This window comes from Aspergillus melleus (assembly GCF_016097325.1).
Source record: "Aspergillus melleus strain CBS 546.65 chromosome Unknown contig1, whole genome shotgun sequence".
NCBI classification, from domain to species: Eukaryota; Fungi; Ascomycota; class Eurotiomycetes; order Eurotiales; family Aspergillaceae; genus Aspergillus; species Aspergillus melleus.
This window is the reverse complement of record NW_025763370.1, coordinates 1,655,491-1,682,317: the sequence shown is the minus strand read 5'-3', so window position 1 is coordinate 1,682,317 and position 26,827 is coordinate 1,655,491. Positions and strand designations below refer to the sequence as shown.

At 50.2% G+C, this 26,827-nt stretch overlaps 8 protein-coding genes across 8 annotated transcripts; 5 read left to right on the top strand and 3 right to left on the bottom strand.

Annotated features, from left to right (window-relative positions):
• Nucleotides 1-776: 776 nt before the first annotated feature.
• LDX57_000650 (M20 family metallopeptidase) lies at nucleotides 777-2,057 on the bottom strand (the record flags this gene model as incomplete). Its single annotated transcript, XM_046082295.1, has 1 exon — nucleotides 777-2,057. The coding sequence occupies one exon, from the start codon at nucleotides 2,055-2,057 to the stop codon at nucleotides 777-779; it is 1,281 nt and encodes a 426-aa protein (XP_045938252.1).
• Nucleotides 2,058-6,505: 4,448 nt separating this feature from the next.
• Nucleotides 6,506-8,097, top strand: LDX57_000649 (uncharacterized protein; the record flags this gene model as incomplete). The annotated part of the gene is made up of 2 exons (XM_046082294.1): nucleotides 6,506-6,806; nucleotides 6,899-8,097. 2 exons carry the CDS (start codon nucleotides 6,506-6,508, stop codon nucleotides 8,095-8,097), a joined length of 1,500 nt encoding a protein of 499 aa, XP_045938251.1.
• Nucleotides 8,098-10,753: 2,656 nt separating this feature from the next.
• pnk1 (putative DNA 3'-phosphatase Tpp1) lies at nucleotides 10,754-11,668 on the bottom strand (the record flags this gene model as incomplete). Its single annotated transcript, XM_046082293.1, has 4 exons — nucleotides 10,754-11,063; nucleotides 11,158-11,270; nucleotides 11,348-11,508; nucleotides 11,575-11,668. 4 exons carry the CDS (start codon nucleotides 11,666-11,668, stop codon nucleotides 10,754-10,756), a joined length of 678 nt encoding a protein of 225 aa, XP_045938250.1.
• A 470-nt stretch (nucleotides 11,669-12,138) lies between these two features.
• srb5 (mediator of RNA polymerase II transcription subunit 18) lies at nucleotides 12,139-13,051 on the bottom strand (the record flags this gene model as incomplete). The annotated part of the gene is made up of 2 exons (XM_046082292.1): nucleotides 12,139-12,460; nucleotides 12,561-13,051. 2 exons carry the CDS (start codon nucleotides 13,049-13,051, stop codon nucleotides 12,139-12,141), a joined length of 813 nt encoding a protein of 270 aa, XP_045938249.1.
• A 1,196-nt stretch (nucleotides 13,052-14,247) lies between these two features.
• On the top strand, nucleotides 14,248-14,673 carry LDX57_000646 (alpha-ketoglutarate dehydrogenase subunit KGD4; the record flags this gene model as incomplete). Its single annotated transcript, XM_046082291.1, has 2 exons — nucleotides 14,248-14,323; nucleotides 14,387-14,673. The coding sequence occupies 2 exons, from the start codon at nucleotides 14,248-14,250 to the stop codon at nucleotides 14,671-14,673; spliced, it is 363 nt and encodes a 120-aa protein (XP_045938248.1).
• A 1,465-nt stretch (nucleotides 14,674-16,138) lies between these two features.
• Nucleotides 16,139-16,315, top strand: LDX57_000645 (uncharacterized protein; the record flags this gene model as incomplete). Its single annotated transcript, XM_046082290.1, has 1 exon — nucleotides 16,139-16,315. One exon carries the CDS (start codon nucleotides 16,139-16,141, stop codon nucleotides 16,313-16,315), a length of 177 nt encoding a protein of 58 aa, XP_045938247.1.
• Nucleotides 16,316-16,657: 342 nt separating this feature from the next.
• Nucleotides 16,658-17,678, top strand: LDX57_000644 (uncharacterized protein; the record flags this gene model as incomplete). The annotated part of the gene is made up of 3 exons (XM_046082289.1): nucleotides 16,658-16,662; nucleotides 16,765-16,772; nucleotides 16,897-17,678. 3 exons carry the CDS (start codon nucleotides 16,658-16,660, stop codon nucleotides 17,676-17,678), a joined length of 795 nt encoding a protein of 264 aa, XP_045938246.1.
• Nucleotides 17,679-24,519: 6,841 nt separating this feature from the next.
• Nucleotides 24,520-25,623, top strand: LDX57_000643 (regulator of G-protein signaling domain-containing protein; the record flags this gene model as incomplete). Its single annotated transcript, XM_046082288.1, has 1 exon — nucleotides 24,520-25,623. The coding sequence occupies one exon, from the start codon at nucleotides 24,520-24,522 to the stop codon at nucleotides 25,621-25,623; it is 1,104 nt and encodes a 367-aa protein (XP_045938245.1).
• Nucleotides 25,624-26,827: the final 1,204 nt, after the last annotated feature.

The following is a 26,827-nucleotide window of genomic DNA, read 5'->3' as shown; positions in this document are numbered from 1 at the left end:
GATCGAGTTGATACTGGTCCAGAATCACTGGCAGTCGTGCGATTCGGTACCCTTGTAGCGTAAGGGCACATGTCCGTAGTCTTCTGACGGACACATTGGCCACAGGGAGAGGCACGGTCACACTTCACTTTTCGCTGTCGGCAAGGATCACAAGAGAGAGCCTTCTTGCGTTTGCGCTCCGTGGAGGCCCGTTGGGGATTGACTCACATGATGCTCTGCTTGGAGGGGTCAAGTTCACGGGATGAAGTTATATCATCAGAAGGTGTAGTGCCAACTCCACTGAGATATGAGGTAGAGGTAGAAACAAGTCTGACATTCGAAGACTTTTATGTCGTTTTGTATCAGGTTAGCAATTGCCTGGCTGGGATAGCAGATCGATCTAATAGTTCAAGAATGTTCGGATACGAATAGCTCAAGGTTGAAATGACGTGCAGAGCGTGGCAATTGGGCTCCCAGACGTGCGTGTAGGGGCAAGCGGTGAATTCGACCCGAAGGTACAAAAGTAGAGTAGACCACAAATTATTATACAGATGTGTAGATATAGATGTATTTCTCAAGGAGTTCGCATTGCGATCAATATCGCTTTGACTGTATCGGGAACTTGTATCAAAAGAATGTCAATATATACAACCGCGATTTCCAAGCTATCAATGATGCTGATCGTTCAATTCATCAAACTTCACGCAAGAACAAGGGACGTAAATAGAATGAAAGAAGCGTCCCTAGCCCACCTATATACATACTTTATACGAGGGCGAAAAAAGATAAGCCCGGACTCACTCATCCCGATCCAATGCCGCCTCGATCAACTTCCGGTATCCACGCACGGCCTCCTGCAGATCCGCCACGGTGAGAGCCTCGTCGTCGCTGTGCGCCACATGAATACTACCGGGGCCGTAGAGGTAGCGACGCACGCGGCCGCCGTCCTCGCGATCATGAAGCTGCAGGTTTGGCACGTCGGTGCCGTAGTTCACCGTCGTCACCTCGAACCCGTCCACGTCCGTATCCAGGTCCGGCGGTGGGTAGCCTTCTGGGTGTGACGAGAAGTCAGCGTACACGGCTTCGTTGCCGTTGGTGGCATTGTGCACGGCGCGCCGCACGATCTCGCGTCCCTCGTCCGGAGTACCTGCCGCCAGGCGTACGGCAACGCCTGCCCGCGCAGCCGCGGGTACCACGTTAATCGCCACACCGGCATCCACACGACCGATGTTCACAGTGGTGCGGCCGAACTTGGGACTGGAGGGCAGGCCGCCCTCCTCGGCGGGGATGTCCCCCAGCTGGTCGACGCGCGACAGGGCCGGTAGAATGGCCGAGATGGCGCTTGATCCGAGCCAGGGATATCCTGAGTGAGCGGCGCGACCGGTGGCGACCACGTCGAAGACCAGCATACCCTTGTGGCCGGCGACGAGGGCAAGATCAGTTGGCTCGCCGAAGATGACGGCGTTGAAGGGGGAGGGGTCCGGGTTCAGGGAGGATTCGGAGAAGACACCCATGCCTTTCCCGCCGACCTCCTCGTCGACGACGAAGAGGAACCCTAGCGGAGCGTCGGGGTCCTCATCCAGCACCTCAAGCGCCGCAAAGACCTGGGCTGCCACGCTGGCCTTGGCGTCGACGGAGCCTCGACCAGAGATGCGGATGCTGGAGGCCGAGGAATTGGAGGCGACGCGCTCGAGGGAGTAGGGGATGAACGGGGGCACGGTATCAATGTGGCTGGTGAGTAGGACCTGGGGGGAACCAGACGCCCGGTGGGCGAAGACGTTGAAGCGAGCCGGTCCATCCCCACCCGTCACGGGTTGCTTGACAACGGTGAAGTTGTGCGCCTCCAAGAATTCCGCCACAAATTCACCGACGTAGCTCTCATTCCCAGAGAGGGACTCGATCTGCACAAGGTCGCGGTGGAAAGACAGGAAGGGTGAGTCATTGATGACATCGTCTAGGGAGCCGCCGGTGGACGGCGACGAGGAGACGGGTTTCAATGGGCTCTGCGGGGATGCGAGGGCCGGAGAAACAGCTGCCAGGGCAGCAATGCCGAGCAGACGGGAGGACGCGAACTTCATGAGGCTGGAGAAGATGAAGAGCTCGCTGGAGGGAACGCAAGGTGGTGCAGTCCATCCGATGCTGACGAGGTCGAAGTCAGCATCGTGATGTCACGTGCACAGACCAGGGGCTCACGTCATCCTCGCCGCCAGTTCTAGTTAACTAACACTCACTAGTTAACGTAATCAACCACCGAGCGGCGGATACCATCGAGCGGCGGATTTTCACCGCAATCATTACTATTCGAAGCTTTATCACCACCAACGCCATTTAAATTAACTAGATAAATATATGAAATGATAGCTATTTACTAGGGCAATTTCGAATTGTATGTCCTACTGTTTCACAGCCATTGCAGCGTTGCGGAGCTTGTCGGCGAGGCATCAGAGTAGATTCTTCAGATTGCTCATTAAATTGCATATTAAGCTGTTGAACCCGATTTTCGCCTTCTTGCACATTAAGAAGACGGTTATTTCCTAGTTCAGCACGCTTTCTTGCCTTTCTTTGACGTTGTCGCTCATTTTCAGCGCGTATAGCCCTGATTTCTTGCTTTAAGAGTAGCTGGGTTTGCATTGCCATTTGCGCCGCTTTCTCAAAATGTTGAATATGAGCAATAGGACTGCTAGAAAGCTGCCGTTTTTTATTAAAGCTGTTTTGCAGGCTTCTAACCTTTCGATCTAGCTGGCGAGTATTTTGCGGGGTTTGAAAAGCAGAGGAAATTGAGCCTTCAATTAATGATGGCGTAGGCGTACGTAGTTGAAAGGTAAGCGTAGAGAGAACATGTTCTGGATTAAACAGCTTAAGTCCTGTTCCTTTAAAACCGCTGTAAATATTAGATGAAGTAAAGTCTTCCTTGTGTGCATCCGGATATAGCAATAAAAAGTCTTCTTTATCGATATGATTATTGCCGACTTTCATACGATATTCAAGAAGCTTTCCGTACGTCTTTTTAAGCGGGCTAAAGACACCCACATCAAGCGGTTGAAGAAGATGCAAAGCATGAGCAGGCATGCAGAAACAGATTATTGCATGCTGTTTGCAGAAATCATCGAATTCAGCAGTAAAATGGCTACTATAACCGTCAAAAATAAGCAATCGCTTAACACCAGTCATATAACGCTTAGAAAGCGGTTCAAAGACATTTTTCAACTAGAGAAGGCCTATTTCATCAGTCGTCCAGCCATTCTAACTAGTAGAAATCCACCAGTTGCGAGGAAGCTTAGGTTCTTGGAACCAGGCAGCCTGTTGGACGCTTGCTTTTAATATAATGACTGGCGATAGATATACGCCTTTTGACCCAATTGTCTCAATGACTATAACTCATTTGCGATTGCCCTGAATGACTCTACGCGGTCGTTCATTTCGTTCAACTGCAGTAATCACTTTTGAAGTAGAACAAAGTCTCATTGCAAAGCCAGTTTCATCGAAATTCTAGATATTGTTTTTGTGTATGCCGTGTTCCTGAATAGTCGCTTATACAGTCTCAAACCATGGTTTTATAACCTTTGGATCTTCCTGCTTTGCGCGCTGATAGGTAATCCGTCTTATATATCGCGTATGCAGTTTAGAATGGCGTTTAACGAACTTATAAGGCCAGTTGATTCCGAGAGCTGCCGTTGAATCTCGTAATTGATTGCAAAGCAATGTTTGAGCCATTCCACGTAGGAATTCAGGTCGAATTGGAAATCCTCGCATATTTGCGTCTAATAATTGCTTTAAAAGCAATTCCTCTTCAAATTCGGTCAGTTTATGACCATTTGCGCGTGTTTCTGTGCGTGATTTCCTTCCTTTAACACGCGCGTGTAAGGTCTTTTCAGGTACCGCGTAGACTTCAGCAGCCTTTAAAATTGATTTGATTTTTCGACCTTTATAGGCCTGTATAGCCATCTGAAGGCGAGCTTCTTGAGAAAGTGGCATTTTATATGACTGATGCGAAGAAATGACGCGTTAAATGATGCTTGAGGTGGTTGGAGTGAAAATCCGCCGCTCGATGGTATCCGCCGCTCGGTGGTTGATTACGTTAACTAGATTCTGATCTAGTTATAGTTCACATTGTTATCAATGGATCTGAGTCTGGATCAGATCGGATCGATGATCGACTATCTATCACTCCGACGTATCCCTTCCCATGTTGACCATCAATTGATCAGTCGCTCATGATAGAGATGATTACTAAAGTACGACTTACAGACCAAATGCCGACCAGGTCGCGACCCACGGAATTGGCGTAGGGTTCTTCCACTTCCGTTCTGTCTTCTTCTAGTCCCAAACTCTGATGGAATTTAGGGAACTATCCGGCTGGCTCTTTCCATGTGGATCTGACGTCGGCACCAGAGTTTTGAGTTCAAGGTTGGAATGCGAGAACAGTGGAACTGTTGGAACGCAAGTCGCTGCTCACATGTCTTGGGGAAAGGACGACAAAAAAAAGGGTCCACCGGGTGATCGGCCAGTCAGTTACTTGAACAAGTGAAGTCTAAGACAGCGCGCGAAAACCCTCACAAAACAAACGCGTTGGAGGAGAGACAGACCGAAGAAGACAGCCAGTAGGGAAGCGATGGATGACACAGCGGTCGCAACCTGCAGCGACCGAGACAGAAGGGGTCTTTACGACACACCGGCAGGCAAGAGGAAAGGAAGACGCATGGAGGACCGACCACTCTGTCAGAGATTACTACACCGTACGCATGCGAGCTGCTTCGTCGGGAGTCGTCCGATGCGAAGACGATAGGTCATGGTACTTTCGGGGAAGAGGGGGAAATGCAGCGCGTTGACAATTCTCGCATCTTTGTCCTCCAGGAAGAATGGCAATACTGACGGTCGCACAGTGTTCACTTGTCAGGGAAAGAATAGCCCACCAGCCACTGGAGCTATGTCAATCCGATGGAGTTCTGTGTTAGACCAGTCGAGTCGGTCGGAGTCTAGATTGTCATCCTTCGTCTTTTGTTTCGTTCTCTCCCGCGCTCACGATGGGTCCCTTGACTCGCTTGGGGAGTGTCTTTCCAAGACCAAGACCCAAGGTGGATTGACGATGACGCGAGACCGTTGGAATTCCCCCGACGGGCAGACGGAACGGTGCCTCTTCACGATATTCCGCGACCGGCTTCTTTTGATCTTCTCGAAAAGGTTAAAAGACGGATTCTTCGCTTCCCTTCTGGCGATAAACTTATAAAGGTAGCGAAGGTTGGAAAGCCATGCGACCGCAAGAAAGTACCGCTTCTCATATCCGCCGGAGACCAAAGTGAGAAAAAAAAAAAAAAAAGAAGCAGCGACCGTGGCAAGGAAATGCTGGGATCCACGGAACTGAGCGGAGCGCCTACTCTGGTCTGGCGAATTCCCCGAGGATCATCCATTCTTACTTTCTGTTATTAAATCATACCCAGAGAAAAAAAAAATAAAAATAAAAATAAAAGATCAAAATTAGATGCTTGGCAGACGAAGGCGAAAATAAGAACAGAATTTGATAGATAGAGAGGTAAAGAGAGAAAAGAGACCGGGAGATCGAGAGAGGATAGATAGGAAGAAAACAAAGGCAAAGTACGCTCCGTATAGAGAAAAAGAAGCCGATATTCGATTTTTTTGCTTTTTCTCTTTGCCCCTCACGATTAAACTAATTAATGATTTATCGATGGTGATCTGGAGCGAGACTGTCGAGAGGTGAAGGGAAAGAAGACATTCTCTGGTTACGTCTGTGCTCCCCTCTCTTCTTCCTCCTCTTCCGCCTCCTCTTCCTCTTTTCCTTCTCTCTTCCTCTCTCATCCTTCTTTCCTTCGCCAAACGTCAACGCCCGTCGAGTGTAAAGCAACTGCGGCCCACTGAGCTGTCAGCCTGCCTTTTGGGCCTTACGAACACCCTCATCTTTCTCCTCCGGCCAGCTGTTCGTCCGCCTGCATCCACTGACGTGCTCCACGTCTTCTTGTCGGCCCTGCCGCCTGCCATTTTTCTCCCCGCCTCGGCCAGTCACTCGCTCGTGGCTTCTGGCTCGCGTCGTCTCAGAATCAATTGTCCTATCCGGGGGCCTCGCATCATTTCCCTCGCTGCTGGTCTTGTCCTTGTCTCTCGCTCCTTCTCTCGGGCTGTCTTTCACCGCCACGCCACGTCTGACTTGGGTTGTTGAGCATCTTAAAACAGTCATTGTTCTCTTTGGCTTTCTTTCCTCCTTTCTTGCTTTTTCCTTCCTTTTTCCCTTTCTTTCCTCGTTTCTCATTTGGACGGAATAAGAAAAGAAGAACCGAAAAAGCAATACAAAGTAATCTCTTCATTTATTTCTTTTTTTCTAAAAACAAAACATTACGCAGACAAAATCAGTGGATGATGTCTTCGACATAAAGAGCTGAAACCGAACCCTCCGATTTGTTTTTTCTCTGCGTGTCGCGTTTGTTCTTTCTCTGCTTTACACCTGCAGCAAAGGAGAAAGGCGAAGAGAAGAAAAAAATCTCCCCCATCACCTCGGCCAACACCAATTTCCAACATGCTCAAACTTCCGCATCTTTTAGACGCCAAAAGGCGTGACAGTTCCGACGCTATGGTTGACCCGTCGCGGCAGTCGCCTCAATCCCCGATGACCACTACTTCGTCAACGCCTGTCTCACCCGCGGTTTCACTGTTTTCTGCCAAAGGACATGCGCGCTTCTCCAGTTCCGTGTCCTCCTTGGTTTCATCCCCCGGCCACGGGAATTCGATGGAAAGCGCCTCCAAAAATCCCTTGACAGGAGTGAAGGAAGAGTATTCTTGTGGGGCCCACGCGAGGGATCTTGAGGAGGAATACTTCCGTATGTCGCCCTTGCTCCCAGCCCCCGTGCCGGGATTTTTTCCGATAAATCGTTATGCTTTTTTCTTTCTCCAATTCTTGCTGACCCGCTAGTAGAGCACTTCGACCAAGGCTTGTCGGAAGTGGAAGATTCATACTTCTCCTCCGTTGATTACTCGGACGGCTACGACCTCACTGATGCCGGTATGGACATCTCCCATTCTCCGAAGAAGAGACGCTCCGACAGCATTTCGATCAAAGGCCTTTCGCGCATCAGTTCTCAAATCTCGACCATCTCCTCGCGCTGGAAATCTCGACGTGCATCCGGTGGACCGGACGGTGTGGATACGTTCTCAACCTCGCTGCGATCCCGTACCAACTCAGCCAGTTCCGTCTTGGTCAGCCCGACAGTGGGTTCTATCAGCCGCGTTGAATCTTTTACGGTGCCTCCCTCGCCGGCAAGAACGATCTTCGAGGAGCGGATTAGCGAATCGGGAGCGCAACCCATCGACATCGCCAAAGCTAATCGTCATGACCCGGAGGAATCGGCACCCCAGGCGACCACTCCGCTCCTGCCGCCCTTCATGGGAGACGAACCTGTTTATCCGACCACATCCCGGGTTCATTCGCCACTGCAGTCGCCTTCCGTGGCCGACATGTCGGAGGATGTCCCCGATGCCAATGTACTCCAGGACCCACGCCTCGCAACGCTCCCATCACCATCGCTGTCCTCCAAGCCATCTGTCGCATCCTTCAACCGACCTCGAGCTGGCACGGCACGAACCGTGTCGGGTGAGGCACCTCCGTTTATTCTATCGGACCCAAAGGACGAGTGGGCGAATAGGCTGGGACATGCCAACTTCAACATTCAGCCCGAGCCGTACATGCCCGAGGTTTACGACCTGGAGTCCTTCCGATTACTGCGCGCCCAGTGGGATCTCGCCCAATGCAATTTTGCGAAACATCTGGTCCGGACGGGCGAACATTACGGGATCACGTCCAACATCTACAAGCTGACGGAGGAGAAGTGGGAGTCGATCAACAACGAATGGAGACGTCAGCACGAAGCCATGCTCTCCCAACTCGAGGCCACCGAAGGACCCCACCTACGTCTAGTCAATTCTCACTGCGATCCGTATGAGCAGTTCAAGATCCCTCGCCTGCATGACGACAAGTTCCCCGAGCTGGGTGACGGCGAAATCGTCGGCCCCATGAAAATCGCACCGCCGTCGACCGACTCTGGACTGTGTCGCACTCAATCCTTGAAACGCAATTTTCTCAAGTTCTTCCAGGACCTTGTGTCTCGGTCCTAGACCTTCTCCGTCTGCGGGTTCTCGCTCCACAGACAGGACCTTTTTCTCGATTCATTCTCAGTTTTCTTATCTCTAGCGACGATAGAATTATTGTGCGAGGCTCTGATGATGTATAACATCTAATGATCTCTAATGCCTCATGGACGACCTTTGAAGCCTGTGATGACTAATGTCTTTTCTTTCTTATCTCTTGTTCTTTATCATCGACTCTGGTTTGTGATTTGACATTGATGACTTTACGACTTGTGTGCCTGCGACTACTGACTCGCAGAGTGCCATCCATTCTTTTACGCACGGTGCATTGCATTTTCCTTTGTTCTTCCGGACCTTTCTACTTGTGATTCCATGACGGACCACTTTTTCTGCATCCACATGTAACAGTACCTCGGTGTGCTACCAGGCGCATCTGCTTTCCGTTTGTTCTGCGAGCGATGTACTCTCCATGCATTAATGCGACTGGATCCTGCCCGGCTGGAATGTGGAAGAAGATTTGCAGGTCCAACTCAAGAGGAACGAAAGCGGGGGCTTTGCTGTGATAATGATCGGTGTTCCTCATCTATTCTATCCCCCGTTTTATACCCTTCAAGCGTGAATGATTTTATGACCCGCTGTATCCCATAGAAATGTTCAGGTGTTTCACAAAAAAAAAAGCCACATTTATTCTGTGTTTTTGTACATGTATATATAACAAATAATCACTCTACCTGATAATCTCATAACGATAAATTTCCGAATAGATATTTCTTACTGAGCTCTTTTAAATCTTTACTTCCCGCATTCTTCTTGAAGCCCCTTGCAGCGATGCATGTACGGCGAAATGCATATTGCAGCAGCTCGATACCTGCACATGGTCCAAAGCGCAAGCAGGAGAATAAATCAGCCGAGCCAGCCGAAACGAACTGGTGATCCCCTTCCCCCCGGGGCCGGAAGATACGGTTTAGTCCTCCTGTGTATGCGAAACTTCAGCCGTCTGCATTTCCGCGGCGCACATATGAAACATTCAAGGTTCAAACCCCACTCCCCGGTTCATCCCCGATGCACCTTTGCCCCCCTTCCGCCCAGATCAGATCAGATCCAGTACTGGCTCCAGACGCGTTTCGCGTCGGCGGTTCCTCGGAAGCGAAAGTCAACACGTACAATATCGGTGAGACCCTCCGATAAAGCCGGTTCCTTGAATCGGCGAAGGAAATCCCCAAAGGCGATTCCTGGTAGTGATGTGCGAGATTCCGGGTTCTAGAGGTAGACAGACGGATGAGCAACACGAGCGAGTGGGGTCAGAAAAAGAAAAGAACAAGAAAGACGCCATCTTCAGTGAACAACGAACGGTGGAGAACGGGTTCGGCATAGATGGTACAAGAAAAAGCATGATAAACTCGCGCACGGGCACGATCACCGGCGGAGGCGTGATGCACAACGCAAGATGAGCGAGCGTAGATTGGTTCGAGTCCCAGATGCAGGTAGAGCACGGATCCACTCAACCTTGGTTCCCTTCTGTGTATGTATGTGTCCTTTCTTGGGTTCACCCGCAGGGGAACACAAAGGAATCAGAAAGATACCGAGAGGGGGCGAGCGGATATTTATGCAAGCCACCAAAGGGTCCATTCTCCATCCCGCAGGTGCAGGGCAGGTAGGCAGAAGAGTAAAAAAAGGGCAGTGGCGAGTACAATGTCATAAAGCTTCAAGGAGAAAGTTGAACATACCAGGTCTTGGTTTGCTGCTCGAACAGCATTGTTATGCCGACAGAGGTCGGGCGACGCGGAGAAATACACGCAACGAATTGGGACTTCAAATTCCTTTGCGACTTCAATCCAGTGGGCTCGGGTTTCTGGGTCTGCATTGGTATTGTCTATGTGCGTTTTGATGCCCAACTCTCCGACTCGCGTCGGGGAATTGTTTTCGGCAAGCAGTGAGTTAGCAAAGTCTGTAGAGGAATGTGGTCCTGATCGTTGAATTTCCAAACGGTCTTTTGTTGGGTGGGGGGAAGTTAGGAAAGCAGGGAGTTAGAGAAGGTAGGAAGGACGGGTCTGGCCTGGTCCGGTCTGTCGTAGAACATGGAGCTAGATGCAAGGGTTACGCAGCACATACCAACTACCACGGACTTTTTGGCCGCAAGGTGCTCCTTGGCTACTTTGATGCATTTTGGTCGCTGAGATTCTCCTTGGTTAGCTTGATCCTGCAGGTCCTTTTGTCCTCCCCTTATATTGTTGTAGACTGTGGCAGACGCACCGATTTGAGAATGTCCTGGTTCACTCGTTCATAACCCAATGGTTCGAGGTAATTCCAGTAAAATGTCGATTTTCCCGCTCCGGGGCTACCACAGAAGATGACAAGTTCGAGGGGATTTTGGCGTGTGAAAGGGGCAGGCGCTGCTGAAACAAGGTTATTAATCTGTAGCTTGACTAGCCTTCTGCGGCGTGGGTCTGGTGTTTGGCGGAGTCCATGATTATGCGAAACCATGTTCCCACTATCACTTACCATCGTCGTCGTCATTTTGAAGATACAAAGATGGATTGAAAGGTTCCACAAGTGGCTCTGGGTCAGCGTCGAGGAAGAACTCCTCGGGCGTCTTGAATGGAAGCCCGATATTCGCTGCGAATCCACTGGGCCATGAAAGGTCATGATCAGTCTGCACGTCTTCCTTTCGCTCGAATTAAACTTACCGGTCTACCTGAGAATGGTCCTGCGGCCGGCCGGCGGCATCTCCAACAAAAACGGACCCTGACAGGTCGACTCCAGCCACGTCGAAGTCATAGTCATCTAAGAACTCGTTCCACATCCCACTCCTCGGTTTCCGATACTCATCATCCTCTGTAGCAGCGTAAACACTCATAGGGAGATCTAGCTGTTTCATAACGGCCGTGATCCTTTCTTTGAAATTCGTCAAGCTTTTAGAATCGCCCTTTCCGGCTTTGATCTCTTTTTTCAGACTAATCTTCTTTTGGTTGGAAACAATGATCACTTGGTATCTAGTTAAAGGAATTAGTTCTCGGTCTCTGGTCTGGACAGGAGTTTACGTGATCGATCAGTTGCGTCGCGATAGCAGGCGCCGTAATGACATACCCATCAGCTTCCAGCTCTTTGAGACGAGAAGGTACGGAAGAATGCCACCACTTCCAATCTGAGGAGTTTCTTGGAAATGTGTTGCCTGAGGCAGTTGAAACCAAAGTCGAGTCCTTCCCCCGGCCATCAGCTACAGGCACTCTCGTGTACATCCGTCGACGGATCGATGGGTGAGTGGGCCTTGACTTACAAAGTCGAATGCAGCAATCTTTGGCTTGTCTGAGGGTTCTTTCTTAGGCCCTGATTCTTTGGCATATTTGCCAATGATTAGACTATCCTTCACAATCCGCCAGGTGATTTGCTCGGGTTTTTTCTGAGACGTTGGCGTGAAGAACGAGGACATGGCTTTCTCTGAAACGAGCAAAACGAGCGGCTTTGATTAGATATATCTATGGATCATCCTGATGAATGACTTACTGGTCACCGTTGGCTCGACTTTCCGTTTCAGCGGAGGCGGAGATATAGCGCCGTTCGGGGACGGTGCCCGTTTCGTGCCCCCGGCGCCGACCATCCTTAATCTAAGGAGTATGAAAGAAATGTTGAGATGAGTTGAAAGGGACTCTTCCGTCGATGGAGAGACCGAGTTGTGATGGTTGTCGTCGTGATGATCTCCGTGGAAAATATTCTGAGTTGGGCGGACGTTGACGCGCCGACACGCGCGTTCAGCTTCACGAGGTCACATGTCTCGTATACCCGACAATGAACAACCAACACTGAAGAGGGGCAGCAAGCAACCCTTGACAATGAGAATGTCGGTCTATTAGCTGCATGGAATATCTATCATGTATTATTTGTATCGCGGCGATAACAACATACATTCCCGCGAGCATACGTACGCAAGACCTCCTCCCTAAATACCATCAGCGACGCAAAATTAGATACGTAAAAATTTTAATCAATTATTATCTACTAAGTCTATCAAGATCCATTTGCTCCAGGGTATCGAACATGTGCAAAGAACAAGAGGACAATTCGGCCAGCCTATTTGGCTCGCGTGTCCAGAGAGAGTCGATCCGCCTGTTCCAGCCGGACAGCCGACTTCAACTGTTCCCGAAGGCCAAACAGATGCTGCGAGGCAGTCTTCATCATTTCTTGGTTGCCGCCATCCTGGACTGTAATGGATGCTTGCAGCACGTAGCTCCCGGTTCTGTCCAGGGAAGTCATCTGCTGGAGAGGAGGCAGTTGGCGCCGAGGTTCATGTGGTTCTTGGCCCTCGCTGGGGTATTGTAGGACGCGATGGAGAAAGATGACGATGTCGTTCAGAATGAAGATATCGCCCTCCACCATATATTCGGTGACATAACTATCCGAACTCGCATCAGCAAACCAACCGAAAGACGAGCGATCATACGATTCGCTTATTCATCCGCGTCCGCGTCGCAGGATACAACTCGCTTACTCACCTATAGCCCCAGGCATTCATGGGGGTTACGATATCACCTTTGGGCAGACCGGCACTGGCCGTCAGTCGGGTGGTGACGGCCGAACGAGTCCCGGCCTCGGGGATATCTCTAAACTCTAGCCTCCAGGTCTGATGGTCGTAGCTGTAACGATGTCCACCGTCCTCGTCCGTGCCGGCCATGGACGCGTCAGTATCTCCGAGCGAGGTTGGTGGAGGGTTAGCACCCAAGTCCGCCTCGGAAACAGGTCCGATCACCTGAGTATAGAACATGCCTCCGTTCAGCATTTTATTCAGACGCTGCATATCGGGGCCTTGTACGTCCTGAGTGGCTCCGACATGGGTATTGACCAGTCCCGGCTTTCGAAAGGCCTTGAAGACCAAACGCCGTTCTAAGCGGTGACGCGGTTGCATGGCCGTCAACCCGGCCAGCTGTTGGAGCAGCTCATGATGTTGATGAGCGGGAACCGAGGCGAAGAGTAACAGTTCATGCATGATCACAAGAACAGCAACGGCGACAGTTCACTACCAACTGGCTGCTTGAAGGGCGGCGGGGAACGTATTCCGGAAGCTCGAAATCCGAGATCTGCTGGTGGGCGGGAAAGTGGCAACCCGCGGAAAAATCCGGGTCGGAAAGTTGGTCCGAGCTTTTATTCACGTTCAACGGTTAAAATTCCCTTTTTGGATGTCTGTTTACCTTAGGCCGATTCTGAGATGCCAACAAAGTACGAGGAACGGAACAAGGAAACCGGGAGTCACATGCACAGGCCCAGGCACGGGAAATTATTCTGAAAGAGGAAAAGGGACAAGATAAGGATTAACTAGAGAAAGCCGGGGGAAGACGAAGGGGGGATGCTTGTTTGGGTTAAGGCGATGCGGGGGATGGAATCCGAAGGGCGTTGGAATTTCCCTGTGAATTTAGATTGGACGAAGTGTCAATGTGGCAGCTTCACCGGGAATGCGGGAATGGGAAAAAGATCGGGGCCGACGGGGGTAAGAAGAGAGGGTGAGAGTGGAAGGGAGGGGGAGGGAAGAGAAGGTAACGGAGGAGGAATCTGATGATTATTGATCACGCATGAACCTTATGATTTCTTGGGGAGCTCCTCCGATCCTGGGTGTCGTACCATACGCGTAACATACCTGGCCAAGAGTCCGCAGTGCCCGGAGTCCGGCACCGCTGCGGGTACACGCCGTGTACCACAATACACGACGACTAATTGCTTCCACTAACACCGCGAATGCCGGCTTATCAGTACGACGGATGGGGACTAGATCGGCTCGCTTCCGCTCCGACTTCCTCCCCTCCCCGTCCGTCTCCATTCCCTTTTTCTGTAGTTATCTCCCCCCCCCACCTCTCGCTCTCCGTCCTTCTCTCTTTCCCTCCTCCTGTTCTTCATCTTCCTTCTTCTTCTCCTTCTCCTCCTTCATCGCTCTCTTCAGTCAGTCTCTTCGCCATTGCCATCCCTATTAATCAATCGCTGTATATATCCTTCGCCGGGTTCTGCTGAGCTACTAGCTTCCTGTCTGCCCTAATTAATCGCTTACCTCGGTCGCTTCGGACGCCAACGGATCACTGGGTTTTTTCGTCGCGTCAAATTCGTGCGGATCACTCAATCTTCTCTTCCTTCACCTTCACCCACCGACAAATCTCATTTCCAACCTTTTTATCCTCTTAATCTCTTCAATTCAAAATGCGTGCCACCGTCGCTCTCGGAAACGCTGCCCGCACTCCTCTCATTCGGTTCCTTGGCCGCCGTTCCGTGCCTCGTATGTCTTCTCCTTCGTCGTATCTCGCAAATTGACTCCATTAACGCGTTTTTCTCTATGTAGAATCCATTGATCACACTCCTCGTCCTCACCCCGCTTCTCCCTCTGGAATTCTTCCCGACTCTTTCGCCGCCTACCGCATCAAGGCTCAGCAGCACGGCCCCCTCGGTCGTGCTTCTTTCACTCAGGGTGCCATCGGTCGTACCCCGGGCGCTTCTCTGGGGCCCGTTCAGCCCAAGCAGGGCGAGTTCTTCGACCGCGTCGAGCTTCCCTCTCGTTTCCACCGCCTTCCTTGGAGCGAGGCTGAGATCGAAGCCATTGAGACCGGTGGTGCCAGTCTCTATGCTTAGATTCTCCGTGTACCCATGAGGGATGATGCAATGAATACGTCCGGAGGATGAGCACGATGCATGGAATGGCATACATTCCTAAGAAAGGGGGTGGTCGTTTCCGACCGAAACTACGACGGGAATATCTCTTCAACGGGTGTCCCGTAGGTGCTTGGGCAAGAGCCGTGAGACCGGAGAACCTCGCTTCATCGCGAAGCTAAGCGTCCCAACCAATCCTTGGCTATAGACGATTCCGTTGTCTAATCTTCGGTCATGGATTCTCTTCGGAACACCTCGGATCCCGGCACGTCTCCGGTCCACGGCTCTTTTTTCACATTTCTTTTGTTATCCTGATTGCTTTGTATCAAGGCGCTGGTGGTTGCAAGTCATTCATACTTAGCGGTTCTATATCTTTCGAATTCTCTGGGCGCGCACTGTGTGGGATTTGGTTTTCTTTGCTTTTTCTTCTTCCCCTTACATTTTTCACGGCTATATTTGTTCGCGGAATGTTCGGCGTCATAACCCGTCATGCATATGCTTGATTCGAGTTGATTCAAAAAAGTCTGCTAGACTATTGGACTATTATTACACTGGAAGCCTGGCTTGAGTTTCTGCTATGCTCATTGCTTGTCCGCCGAGCACAGGACGGTATCATTACTACAGGTTAGAATTCACAATGTTTCCAGTCAAACAAATCAACCCCTGTAATTTGTCAATCATCCCATCATCATTATTGAATGTCGAGGTTTGCGTTACTTGCCAGGCGATGACAGTCTTGGAACGCGGCTTTTCCCACGTGCTCGCGGCTAAGCAGATTGCATTCCTGCCACGCAGCTTCTTCTAGACAACAACCTCCTGCTTCGAGACAAATGTTATGTTTGGACCCCACCTGTCAACTCAGTGATTTTGTCCAGCTTGCAGTCAATCGGTCATTGTTAATCTCAATAGAAAATCACCACATAATGGCCTCTTCTTCCCCAGTCAACCGCATAACTTTCACTGAAGTAGACGAGGTCGATCATCCCACAGCGACTTATATCTACTCCGAATCCTCAGCTCCTCTCCAACACCCCCTTAACGAAGATGCGGTCATTATAGGACGTGTTGATGTTACGGTATCTTCCATCCCGCTTTTTCCTTTCCTATTTGCCTTCTGCGTTCTGCCTTCTTGCTATCCCTGCGACGCTACGTCTATTTCGCTGCGAACCCCGTGATCAGCCATTGCATCATGACAACACGTTCATCCCATTAACTAGAACTCTAGCATCCTTCTTCTACCATTCCATCGTCATGGTCTTTAAGATCGCTTTGGGATCTCCTCATCGATATTTTTCTCCCTGCTGGATACCCTCATAGTGTCAGCGACGATTATACCTCGTATGTTGAACCCCGGTCAATCGATCGTGACTGCAAGCTAACAAACACCTTAGATACCAAATATTTGTGAGTTCCAATTCCATCCATATGCGCTCAGCTCAGTGTCACAATGGCACCGGCTGCTGGTCTAGACTGGGAACTCGCTAACGTATATCTCCGTTTGAAGGACTCCCTTCAAGCTTTCAGTAGCTCGATCGCCGGTCTTCTCTCTTCAAGAGCTGTATTGCAAGGTGAACTATTTGCTCCGAAGTCCAACATGTTCAAAGAGAAGCTGACTGTCCTGTAAACGCAGGAGTTGGAGTGGGCAATGCCGATGCGTCCCCGACATCTGCCCTTCTCCTTCATATCCTTCAGGATTCGTCAGGCCGAGTCGCCACAATTCTTTTTGCACATCGAGTTGGTACAGCTCTTGAACCGGAGTGTAAAATGTATCGGCTAGCGGCCGATGTGTTCAATGATGTGGCGATGGTGCTAGATTGTCTCTCCCCAATGATCCCTGCAGGGGTTGGCCGAGTCACTGTTCTCAGCACAGCTGGCGTTCTTCGGGCCTTGTGTGGAGTTGCAGGAGGAAGCTCCAAAGCAAGTTTGAGCGCGCATTTTTCTAAATGGGGTAATCTCGCTGAAGTCAATGCAGTATGTTCAATTAGGCCCATGTTTGAAACCAGAAAAGCTAGTGTGACTGACACCTCTGGCTACAGAAAGACTCCTCGCAAGAAACCATAATCTCACTGATAGGGATGCTTGTATGTTCTGTACTCCGGCCATTCTCATCCTAGAAAGCTTACGAAGAACAGGTTGGATCTTTTGTGGTGTCCCGCGTGACAAGCTACACCGCGACGTGGATTTCCTTGGTTTTGCTTCTTACAGTTCATCTAAGCCTTAACTATGCCGCGGTGCGCTCAGTACAAATGACCAGCCTCAACAGACAACGGACGAATATCGTATTTTCAACTTTGTTTGAGTCAGACCCTGATGTCAACATCAAGAGCTTCGGCGATAGTCACCAGGTGAAGGAAAGACAGAAAGGCAGGAGCTTCGATCAAACCAGCTGGCTCAAGCTGTCTCCTGCTGAGGTGACCAAGCAAGAACGAATCTTCGAGACGGATGGAATTCTCAGATGGAGCTCGATTAGGTCTCCATCGACATCAAGGATAGGGTTCTGTCGCATTGGATTATCATTTCAACAGTTTCTAGCCTCTTCATCCTCATATGCATCCTCTGGCTCATTGAAAACCCATCTCCCGGTATCTCAGCTTTCGTCCCTCTTCAGGGAAGAATCTTATATGCTCATGCTCCGCTACACCAATCAAACATGCTATGCGGATATCCTTTTAAAGAATACGAGCACCGTCCAGGCACAGCTGAAGGCCTGGGCACATGCTCTACTTGCTGTGCGAGTTTTGTCTACGTCCCTGAAAGGGGGCACCGCGATTTCTATCGACAGGGTTCTCAATATTCTATCGACAACATTGAACTTTCTCAACGATAACGGACGGTTCGAGCAGTATCTTCAAGCCTTGACGCATGTGGGATGGGATGTGAACCTTGGTGCCTTGGAGACAAAGCCGGGACGGAGGGTGATCAATGAGAATCAATTTGCCCTTGTGTCCAGAGCGCCAGCCAAGAGCATCCATGGCACTGACGCCTAACAGCCATTGGTTTCTGTTCCCAACAAATCGCGTGCCTCTAGCCCAGAGATATTCGGAGGCTGAAGCATACTGCGTTTCGACTTCGTTTCCGGCGGATGAACGCTTGGTGTCTTCTCAACGGTGGTCTAAAATTAGAGGGTACTACTCCAAAATAAGAACAGCTCCCATCTTCTATCAATCGTATAAGCGCTGAACGAATATCTTGGTCCATACAGAGGATGGAAAAGATAGTACCTGGCGCCCTCCCAGAAACTCGACAATATTACGATCGGCAGGGCGCTTAGCGAAACGAAGCGCCATTCAATGGGAATCACCAACGTAGCGCCGAGTATTTAGGGGAGATCAAAGAGCAGGCTTGGCAACAGTTCCTGGATGAGGAAAACAGTCGATCTCGCACATGTTTCTCATGTCCGGTTCGGCCGAAGGCGAGCTTGACCGCCATGTTCCATTAGCCGCCAGCCATGGGTCTTGGAGCTCTTGCCAGCATAATGTTCAAAGCGAGCTTTTGGAAGTCTCAGTTCCAACGCTATTGTTTTTCTGAGATGGACCGTGAAATCCCCGATTGGTTGCAAGAACCCCGCGTTGGCGCGTGTTGGTGCTGTGCCATCGATTCTCTGAGCTGGTCGCCGAAGCTAGACGTCCTGAATCACATATTGCTTTGATCGCTTAGATCAACGCCATATCGTCGTCCACGACGGGGCGTGGAACATAGTCACCAAGGACGGTGTGCCACGTACGCCTGCCATCCAGCCCTACCTCGGAAACAGAAGATTCTTTGTCTCCATCTTGGGGCGAGTGGAAAGCTAATGGGGAAGCACAGGCAGCTCCCAGTTGCCGGCTAGAAACCAACAAGCCACACTGCATTAGCATTATCCAATCATTGGTCAGTTATCGCTCCAGCGGGGGCATTGACCTCGAGAACACGCTATGTTTGCTGGGGCATTTGGGGTTGAGTGCCACATGCAAAGAGTGCTAGGCCCCTTTTTGGGTGGCAGGCGAAGCAGTTCGAAAAATCTGGTGTCACGATCTTGTACATAACATATGTGAAGCTCGGCCGCGGTTTGGACCGGAAAAGCCCAGCATCCCGTCGATGGGGATGTTTGTGACCCCTGTCCTGACCGGCTGCGTTGATTGGGGAAAAGAAAAGAAGTAAGATGCCGATCTATCGGATTGGTGAGCTTTGTGGTTAGCACTCTGCAAGGTGCATCTGTCTAGTCTTCGGTACTCCTTCGTTCTTCCCACCTTGGGGCGCCGTCGAAACGATGCGACGAGAACGGTTCTAGGAGGCAGCTGCATTTGCTAACGACGCAGATCATGGGCCCCCAATGTTGGCACAAGGGAATGGCCGTTAGAGATAGAGAGGCATAACAAACGATGTGTCTCACGGTCTCGCTCGGATTTGGGGCCGGAAAACGCAAGACACTACTGTGTACTTCCAGGGGGACTAATGCTCTGTACTCTACAGCATGCAGGTGGTTTAGTTCACGATTAGCGCCAATGCGGCGCATCCAGGCTAGACCGAGAAGGTCACAACAGGGCTCTCGAAGCGATATGACAGGTAATACTCTCAACCGGTAGGATGCATCGACGGCCTCCACGTTACAGAAACTACTAGTTTGCTACATACGCACGGCATGAAACAATTGGCGAGGTAGCCGCACAAATTCATCCGGAGGCCACGCCCGGAGGACAAACTACAGAGCACACGGTATGCCATCTGCATCGGAGGACTCAATTGTACTGCAGGTCAAGGTTTGGCGCGAGCTTGAGGTGGATCTCCGAGAATCGGTCTAGTGATGATAGGGAAATCCTATCGGGCAACAAACTCATCACCTAATAAGAATGATGCTCTGGCGCAATCGCTTCATCCAGCCGCCGGTGAACCATAAGCATGACCATGACTTTTCTCTTTTATTTCAGAGTCAGGCAGGGGATCCACGGGGAGGGTCAGATTCAGACTCAGATCGCGATGCTGGGCCGCTAGGCAATATCAAAATCCCAATGAACAAGATGGGGGGGCGATCGATGCGATAGGATCGGAGAGAGTAGGAGCCTCCCCGTAGTTTCCCGAGGGATCCTTTCCTATTTTTTTTTTTTTTTTTTTAATTTTCTACGGAGTACACAGGACTGAGTTTCGTAAAAGAATCCCAAAAACAACAAAGGCTAATCAATAAAACGGAATAATCATCAGAATAATAATCAGTCAGATGGTTTTCTCTACATTCTAGCCTAAGAAAGTCTGATATTAATATCAGGCTATCAGCCAAAAAAAAAAAAAAAAAAAAAAGACCCGATCGATCCAGCGAAAATCCTTCGGTGGCGTCGGGCGGAAAAAGAAGAGGAAAAAAAGCTTCCAGAGACGTTCTAGAAGCCAAAAATTTTCATTGCATCTGACTCGTTTGTCTCGGCTGCCGGGTTTTCTTGTTTGTTTTTATTTTATTTCTATTCTTGTTATGCGGTGATTGTGATCTGATGATAGAGAAACAGTCAATCATTATTAAATTGATTTTAGATAAAAAAAAAAAAAAAAAAAAAAGAGAATTTACTGTGTAATCCTCCTACCGAAAAATATTCGAACCTTCCTCGCAGGCGGCGAATCGCCCTGCCTCCATGCCCTGTGCGTACACTGTATTACTGTGAATCGGTGCCAATCACCACGGCGATTATCTCATTGCGCGCACGCAAGTAGCATAAAATCATAGAATCCTAAAGATAATGTACGGTGTAAGGTAAGTTAAGTTAGCGAGTAGTCCATGTCGATCACCGAGTTAAATCATAAGAAACCATATGCGTAGATCATACGGTGCTCCATGGGGAGAAAAAGATATCCCTAAAGTCTAACTAAGCATTGATATGACGATAACCCTGGGGTCATATATCATCATGATGTGTTAATACTTACGCTACGCTACTCCGTACCGGGGTACCGAAGTTGAAGACTTCTCAAGTCTGGTTGATGGTTGAGGATGATCGACGATCTGCAGGGCCAGGGGTGTTTGACCTTTTAGTGTTTACTTCGTACGCCGTACGTAGTCGGTTATCGTCACCGGTGTGGTCTGACCTACACTGATCTAGAGTACATTCCAAGGAGGAGAGCATTCCGGTGGTGCACAGATTATGGGGTATGTACGGAGTACTCAGTACTGAGTATGTATGTAGGTAGTATATGTACGGAGTCCGGAGGTACATCATAACGACAGTATTGGAGTACATGGTAGGACGTCCACTGCAGTCTTGGTCTCAATCTGTCCTACAAATATTGTAGCCTGATGGCCTGTAGATGTCGATTGTCTGTCTGTCTGTATGCAACACAAACAAGCAAACTCTCTCCGAAGAGAAAGAGAAAGGCGGGGGAAGAGCCAGCAATCGGAGTACTACGTGAAAGCGAAGATCTTGTCTCCCATCCCTCGAGTCTTAGCCTGTTGTGCAACGTGAACTGGAGAAAGGAAGGGATGAAAAGGAAGAAATGGAAGGAAGAAAGAAAAGAAAATTCTCCCTAGCCGAGGACATCTAAAATCACGCATTCCTTTGATTCCATTTCAATTCCAATTCCGAGATCCACTCACTCCATGCCGACGACGACAAAGGGAGAGAGGAATGGAATGGAATGGAATGAATGGAATGAGATGAAAGGACCGTTGCACAGGAGACCATCTCCGAAGGGTCGAGAATTGATATACTCCTCCTACTCAGAGTACCCTCAACTCTCAAGCCACCTGCCTAACGGAGTTAGGATGGCGTGCCAACTGCCATCTGCCAAGACAAACCAGGTAGGACCGTAAGGCAAACCAACATCAAGCTTCAAGGACCAGAACAAAGAAGAGGTGGAGGATCCGAGGCAAAAGAGGAGAGCCCAGAGTGCCGAGACTGAGACTGCGAGAGAGAGAGGGGAAAGCCAATCCCAAATGAGAAACACGTTGTCGGGGCCAACCGACACAGAAAGAGTGCAGTCAGTGCCAGTCACAGTGTGAGAGGGTGAAAGAGAAAGTGGACCCAAGAAAGAGGGGAAAGGGAGGGTCGCACCACCCAACTTATGGCTTATGCACACTCACTGCTCCGCTTGAGCCACGTCTGCAAGGGTGGGCTGGTGGAAGCCTGGGAGGCGACCTTGGGAGCATTCGGCGAAAATTCCGTACCCGTTCTTCTGGTCTTCTGGAAAGAAAGAGAAGAAAATTCCTATTTTGCCTCCCGACTCTAAATCAGTTTCCGAGAACGGTAAGCTGACAACTGACATTGACAACAGAGTTATGTACACTGTACAGTAGACGTAGTAGCCGTGGAAAGTAAACCCTATCCTCCACCATCCTAGATACTGGATATGGCAGTAGACTAGCACGGAGGACTCCATTCAGAATCCCACTTCAGCCCTAATAATTGCTGGGGTTTTCAATATTAATCTACGACCGAGTGCTTCATAATAATAACAAAACACAGTGGCACAGTCAAGCCACAGCGTGACACATACACGATCCTGCATGTCTGCAGGCCCTTGCAGACAAACCGGCCAGGGGGGGAAGGTCATTACTCCGTACTGGTGAATGGCAATAATAATACCACGCCGTCTGTCAAACAACGTCCGGACTAGAGTCGCCCAGACCTTTAAGATGGGGTAGTGTTACGACGTCGATATGCATCCCTAGAGGCTACCTGTTGGTGACTCGGGCCTGTCGCTTTATCTCGCAACGGTCGGCGGTACTGCGGACGTACCGACTGGACTTTTTGGAATTACCTTTCCTCCTCTGTATCCCGGATCATACCAACGCCCAAGATGAATCTCTTTCTTTGTCAACAGTACCAGAGACTCAGAGTCCGACCGGCTGTAGATCCACCAACGTCACTTTCTCGCTCACACCACCCGAGAACCCTGCAGTTGCATCGAGGTATCCTAGAGTCTGGAAGGCAACCCACCCAGACAGACTCCTTGCCTCGCGGTGGCTGCACAGCCTTCTTGGCCAGCTGCAGATCCTGGTGTTTCCCAGCCAATGACTAGTCGGGATCCGCTCTGCACGACCGCCATCAGGCCGTCTTGCGCCGTCGCCGAAGGGAGGGGAGGGGAGGATGTCTCGATTTCGGTGGCAGAGGCATGGACATCTTCACAAGCCATGTGTCCGTAGGAAACGACACCACGTCGGTCCAACCACGGACTGTACTGTGTATACTGTATACTGCACAGATAACCATCATAATTAATGGCTGTCGCCACCCCACTAGACTTCTCGAGAGCTTCGCATCAGGTGCTTCTACAAAAGCGACCGTTTCTTCCATTGCATTACTCTATACTCCGTATAGTAGATGGAGGAAGGTTGTCTGATCGGGTTCTGCTGCTGCCTGGACAAACATTATTAATTCTCGACATCTGCATATTGTCATTGAACATACGCCGAGTACATATCTGATCTTCTTCTGGACGTTCTGTTGCGGAACGTCGCATTGGATCTGCGTGGTAGGTTCCTTTTTTCTTTCTCAAGAGTATCCCTTGAACAGTGGCCCACGGTGTACGCATACACAGTGACACACTACCCAGTGTATTACTATTCATGACGAAGAAAAAGAAAAAAAATGCGTGGAACCAGTGATGCAGGATCCACACCCTCACGCACTCTTTCTGGATTGACTTCCAGGACGGAGATCCATCCCATTCCCCACCAAAGACCTTCCGGATCCTGTTTTGCTGGCTTTCCTATCGGTGCCTAAGGCGACATGACGTGATCCGCTGGATGTCTCTCTCTCTCTCTCTCTCTTTTCTTTCATCTTCATATTCTATCAGTACTTGCCTGTCTGTCTCGTCTCCTCTACGGTATCTCCCCTGGACAAAGCCTCTGGAAAGCCCAAATCCCGAATGAATTCCACCCGCAGAGTGACGTGATCGCCCCATTGTCAGCGTCTACAGTCTCTGGACCGACCCACTGAGGCCCATCTGATAGGTGGTGCCCTTCCTGGCTACGATCGACCGGGAAGAAGTCTGGGCTGTGATTTGTGCTGCGAATCCTCAGAAGTGGACGCTTTCCCTTGGGTCGGCCTTCAACCCAACCAACGTGCGTGGTTTGTTCGGGGGGGGCGCGCTTCTGGACCCTCTTTCTCGCCCTCTTCTGCTGCGCTTCTGTTCACTCTGTTCCTGTGGACCAAACCAATCCATCCCCCCCCGGCTGCTCGACGCTTCCGTGCAGGATTTTGAACTCTCTTTCTCCCTCTCTCTCTCTGATCAGCATTGCACCCTCCCCTCTCCACTTATCTTCCCTCCTGCCTTGTTTCCTCTTATTAGATTCCCTCCACCCCCTTCTCCCATATCGCTCTCTCTTTTTTGGGACTTTTAATACCCTACTGTATCCATCACTGCTGTTTTTTTGTTAATTACTTTTCATATATCATTTTTTATTCTTCCTTTGTCCACTTTGTCTTACTATTAATCGCCTTCCTTTTTTTTTTTTTTCTGCCGCCTTGCCTTTCTTCGGGATCTTCATTCCGGTCCTCTTTCCGCGGAAACCGAACTAATCAGTTCTTTGTCTACCTTCAGATCTCACCCTTCGCTCACTGAGATCTTCTCTCTCCACCTCACCACTATCCGTCTACCACCTGAATCAACCTCAACTCTGTCTTCGGTGTTTTCACTACAACGTCTCCACCTCTTAGACACGGCTTCTCACATCCTCGACTCACCGGATAGTGGCTGTATTCTGACTCAAACTGAACGCCTCTCCCCCTTTCCTCCAAACGATTCGATCTGGGAAAAACTGGCGGTCTCTCGCACATTTCGCATGTTCTCGGATACAGGAAGCTCTAGGGTGCGATAACGAACTTCGTTCTCATCTATTTTAAAGAGGAAGAACGCACGCTGTACGCGATGCTCCGGAAGAAGACTCTGCACCCGCCTTTACTCTTCTGGAACCACACTCCCAGTGCGACGCCTGAACTTTCCCCAACGTCTTCGTCGTCGGATAGCGAGTCGGACGAGGACATGGAGCCCGCTGGTTCGCGTCCGCTGAGTCTGACCGTTCCTTCGGGCGTGTTCTGTCCCATGCGGCCGACCCTGGACGAGGTGCTGGCCAACACGGCACCCCCGCCCTACACCTTGAGCGCCTTTATGGCCTACCTCTCGCAGAATCACTGCCTGGAAACTTTGGAATTCACCTTGGAAGCCAAGCGCTACCGGGACACCTACCTATCTCTTAGCCACCAACTGAACCAGTCGCCGATCGCCGTCGATGGCCCCGAAAGCCAGCATCTGCGTATGCTGTGGCAGCGGCTCCTCACGGCGTATATCATCCCCGGCTCTCCCCGCGAAATCAACGTGTCCAGCGATGTTCGGGATGACATCCTTCGCTACGCCAATTCGCCGGTCCCCCCTTCCCCCGAGATCCTCGACGCCGCCGTCAAGCTAGTCCACGAATTGATGGAGGAGTCGATCTTTATCCCGTTCCTCAACGCTCACTCCACGTCCACCCACGTCTTGCCGCTCTCGGAGCCCCTGTTTAGCCAGGATGACGGAGTGACGGTCGTGTCGGGCGCCAGCTTTGAGGAGCACGCCGTCAAGCGGGGCCGATCGAAGGGGCGCCGACCATCCCCTCCGACATCGAAGGATTTGGGATCCCCCATTTCGCTCGGGTCGTCCGGCCACCACAGTCGCCCGAATTTCTCGTTGAGCGCCATGACTTCGATGGGCAAGTCCAGCCACCGCAGCTCGGCACCGGTCTCGAGCGCCAGCAACGACTCGGGGTCGGGCACGCTGACCGACGACTCGGGGAGTTTGCAATCGAACACGAGCCTCGGCGAGCCCATGACGCCGCCCACCACGCCGCCGTCGAGCGAGCCGAACTCGATGCACTTGTCCCACAGCCCCAAAAACCGCACCGACAACCCGTGGAAGAAGATGGGCATGAAGCTGGGATTCAAGAAGCGATCGGGCAACGGCAGTTCGGGCAGCATGAAGATGTCCGGCATGGAATGAATCGGGACTGGTGATGAACACCCCCCCCACAGAGACGACGCGCCCGCTTCTCTCACGGGAAACGGGCGAACGAATCCAACGACAGGCACGAATGAACTCCTAGCATTCTACGACCGACCGACACACTCGGTCCTCAATATTTTTTCTCATTGAAAAACCACAACCTCATTTTGCATACCGCATGTTTGAACATGAGTGGACGGTGTAATGCACGGTGCATTGGATGGTTTGATATTTTATTTTTGACTACAAGCATTTACATAGCAGGCGTTCTGCGGATGAGCGAGCGAGTGAGCATATTTTCCTTTGTTTGATTCCCACCAAGATATAGATGTTTCAATTACCAAATCCCGGGTCAAAAGGATGGAGTGGCCATGTTACTTTGGCGTTGATTGTTTGGATTTGACTGATGATTGCATGTGTGTTAGCATTATACACTCAACTCTGTTTCATTAGTGTTTAGGTAGCATTGACTCAATAGATAAGATACCCATACTGAAGGAAAAAAAAAAGAGGGAAAAAAAATAATAAAATGGAATAAAATAAATAAAACAATAAAATAAAAAGAAAAAAGAAAAGAAGGATAAAAAAACCCTGCGCCTTCCGAAAACGAACGGGGCCGAGCCAAGGTCTAGAACTGCGGTGGAGAGACCGAAAGTGGATGATTGGTGGTGCCATCCGCCGATTGAAACGAGGAACTTGGGAAGTCTTCGGGGCTCGCCTCCTGTCGGCACTTCTCTCTCCGACAAGACCTACCTTGTAGGTCTACTCCGGAGTACTAGAAGTATACAATTTCATTCCCTATCTATCAATACCCTGTCGGAGTAAGTATCATCTATCTTCCGGTGGATCCCACCGTTGCGAGAGAAAAGAATCAAATCCAGATTAAAAAAAAAAAAAAAACAGTCGATCACAAATGAATGAAATAACGTCATCTCCCACCTCCAAAACACGTCCACTTCCACTTTGACAATGATTGAATAATTCATCCCGTCTCTAGACTCTCTCTGACTCTCTCTGACTACTTACTCCACGCGGGAAGCCACAGCAAATGACGACAGGATTCGCGCCGCGTCGATCGATGATAGGTTGAGCTTGTTTTCTTTCTAGACTTGGTGTCGGATGTTCGGTTAGCGTGGAAGAGGAATCCGGTTTGTTTGTTTAGGTCATGTTTTTTTTTCTTTATTTGTTTTTTATGTTGGGA